General features: G+C 51.0%; 1 protein-coding gene across 1 annotated transcript; it reads right to left on the bottom strand.

The window, feature by feature from the left end:
* Window positions 1-344, bottom strand: JCM6883_002930 (uncharacterized protein; the record flags this gene model as incomplete). The annotated part of the gene is made up of 1 exon (XM_076635738.1): window positions 1-344. A coding segment is annotated over one exon (344 nt), but the record flags the coding sequence as incomplete, so codon positions are not given.
* Between the last annotated feature and the right edge of the window lie 1,141 nt (window positions 345-1,485).

Genomic DNA, 1,485 nt, shown 5'->3' with positions numbered 1-1,485 from the left:
TCATCATCATCATCATCATCATCATCATCATCATCATCATCATCATCATCATCATCATCATTATTGTCGTCGGTCTGATTTGGTTCGTCTTTGTAGAGAAGGAGTCGGACGAGTTTCGCGAGATGAGGGAATTCTTCGAAATGTTGAGCGAGAGAACGAACCGTAGAGGGGTCGATCTTGACGAGCCTCCAGCGAAGAGCTTGACCGATCGGAGCGAATCTTCGACAAACTAGAGCGAGAGTTTTGCCGTTCGGGATGTTCTCGTTCGTAGCCGATTCGACGAGAGTGCGAAGATGGTAGACGATTTCGGCAATGATTTCGTCTGGGAGGAGAGGAATTGGCATAGTGGGAAGCGGAAGGGAGACAAGGGGCTGAGTGATGGGGGATGGTGAGCGTGAGATGAGTGGGGAAGAAGAAGACAGGGGTAGAGGGGAAGAGGGTGAGCTCGAGAGGGAGAGATTGAGGAAGAAGCGGGTTCTGCTGGTGAGAGAGCCGATAGATGCGGTGTTCCTGCGTTTCCAAGGTCAGCTTCGAAGGAATCAGTAGCCTAGGAAGCAGAACGAGCTCACGTAGAGGGAGCTAGATGGTTACAGAGTCGTTAAGAGAAAGGCGATTCGAAGGTGCAGAGGTCTATGCGGCGGGTCTCTTTTGCGCTACCGGATGTTCTATTACGATTGCGTACGTTATGCTGTGTCTCGCGTGCTGTTCTGCTGATCGAGTGAAGGGTAGGAGAATAAAAGTTGATCGATATCTCGATCCTTTCCTTTCATTTCTTTTTCACTCTCACTCTTCAATTGACCCCTCCAGGACGTGAACAGCTACAGTCAAAGTCCTCCGACACTCTTGCAAGTGCCTACCGCGATTCATTCGGTTCAAATCGCTGAATCTGAAGCCTTGTTCGTATTCCTGCTACTCACCATCTCTCGCTCTCGACTGATCAGGAGCTCTTTCAAATAGCTAGGTACATACGAGCAGCTAATCTCTTGGCACAGGAAGAAGGTAACGGAAACGAACGGCCTCGACCATATTCCAGATCTTCGACGTCCTCCCATCGATCATCTCTCTCCTCTTTCACAACCTTCCTACCCTCTTCTGCTCCCGTCCTCCATCCGAATCCCTGTCACGCGACTCACCTTCGCGTCGCACCCTCCTCCTCTGTCACGACACGAAACTTCCCGTTTTGAACCTCGATTCGGAAATATGGAATCTCGTCCCGTCCCTCCCGAGCTCCTCGCGATGATCATCGAATGCGCAGCCAAATGCGACTCTACTCACGACTCACACAAGTCGAGACAAGCCACCCTTTCGGCTCTTTCACTTGTTAATCGAACCTTCCACGAAATCGCTCAACCTCTCCTCCCTCAAAAGGTTGTATGTAGGAACCAGGAGGAACTGTTCGCGATCTCGGATGCGGGTGTTGTCGACAAGGTCCAAAGCTTGACGTATGGAAACCCTCTCGGATGCCCAACTTTTCCGGGCTCGATG

Source organism: Sporobolomyces salmoneus (assembly GCF_050403485.1).
Source record: "Sporobolomyces salmoneus JCM6883 DNA, S_salmoneus_JCM6883_v1_ctg194, whole genome shotgun sequence".
Taxonomy (NCBI): Eukaryota; Fungi; Basidiomycota; class Microbotryomycetes; order Sporidiobolales; family Sporidiobolaceae; genus Sporobolomyces; species Sporobolomyces salmoneus.
This window is presented reverse-complemented; position numbering and strand designations above follow the sequence as displayed.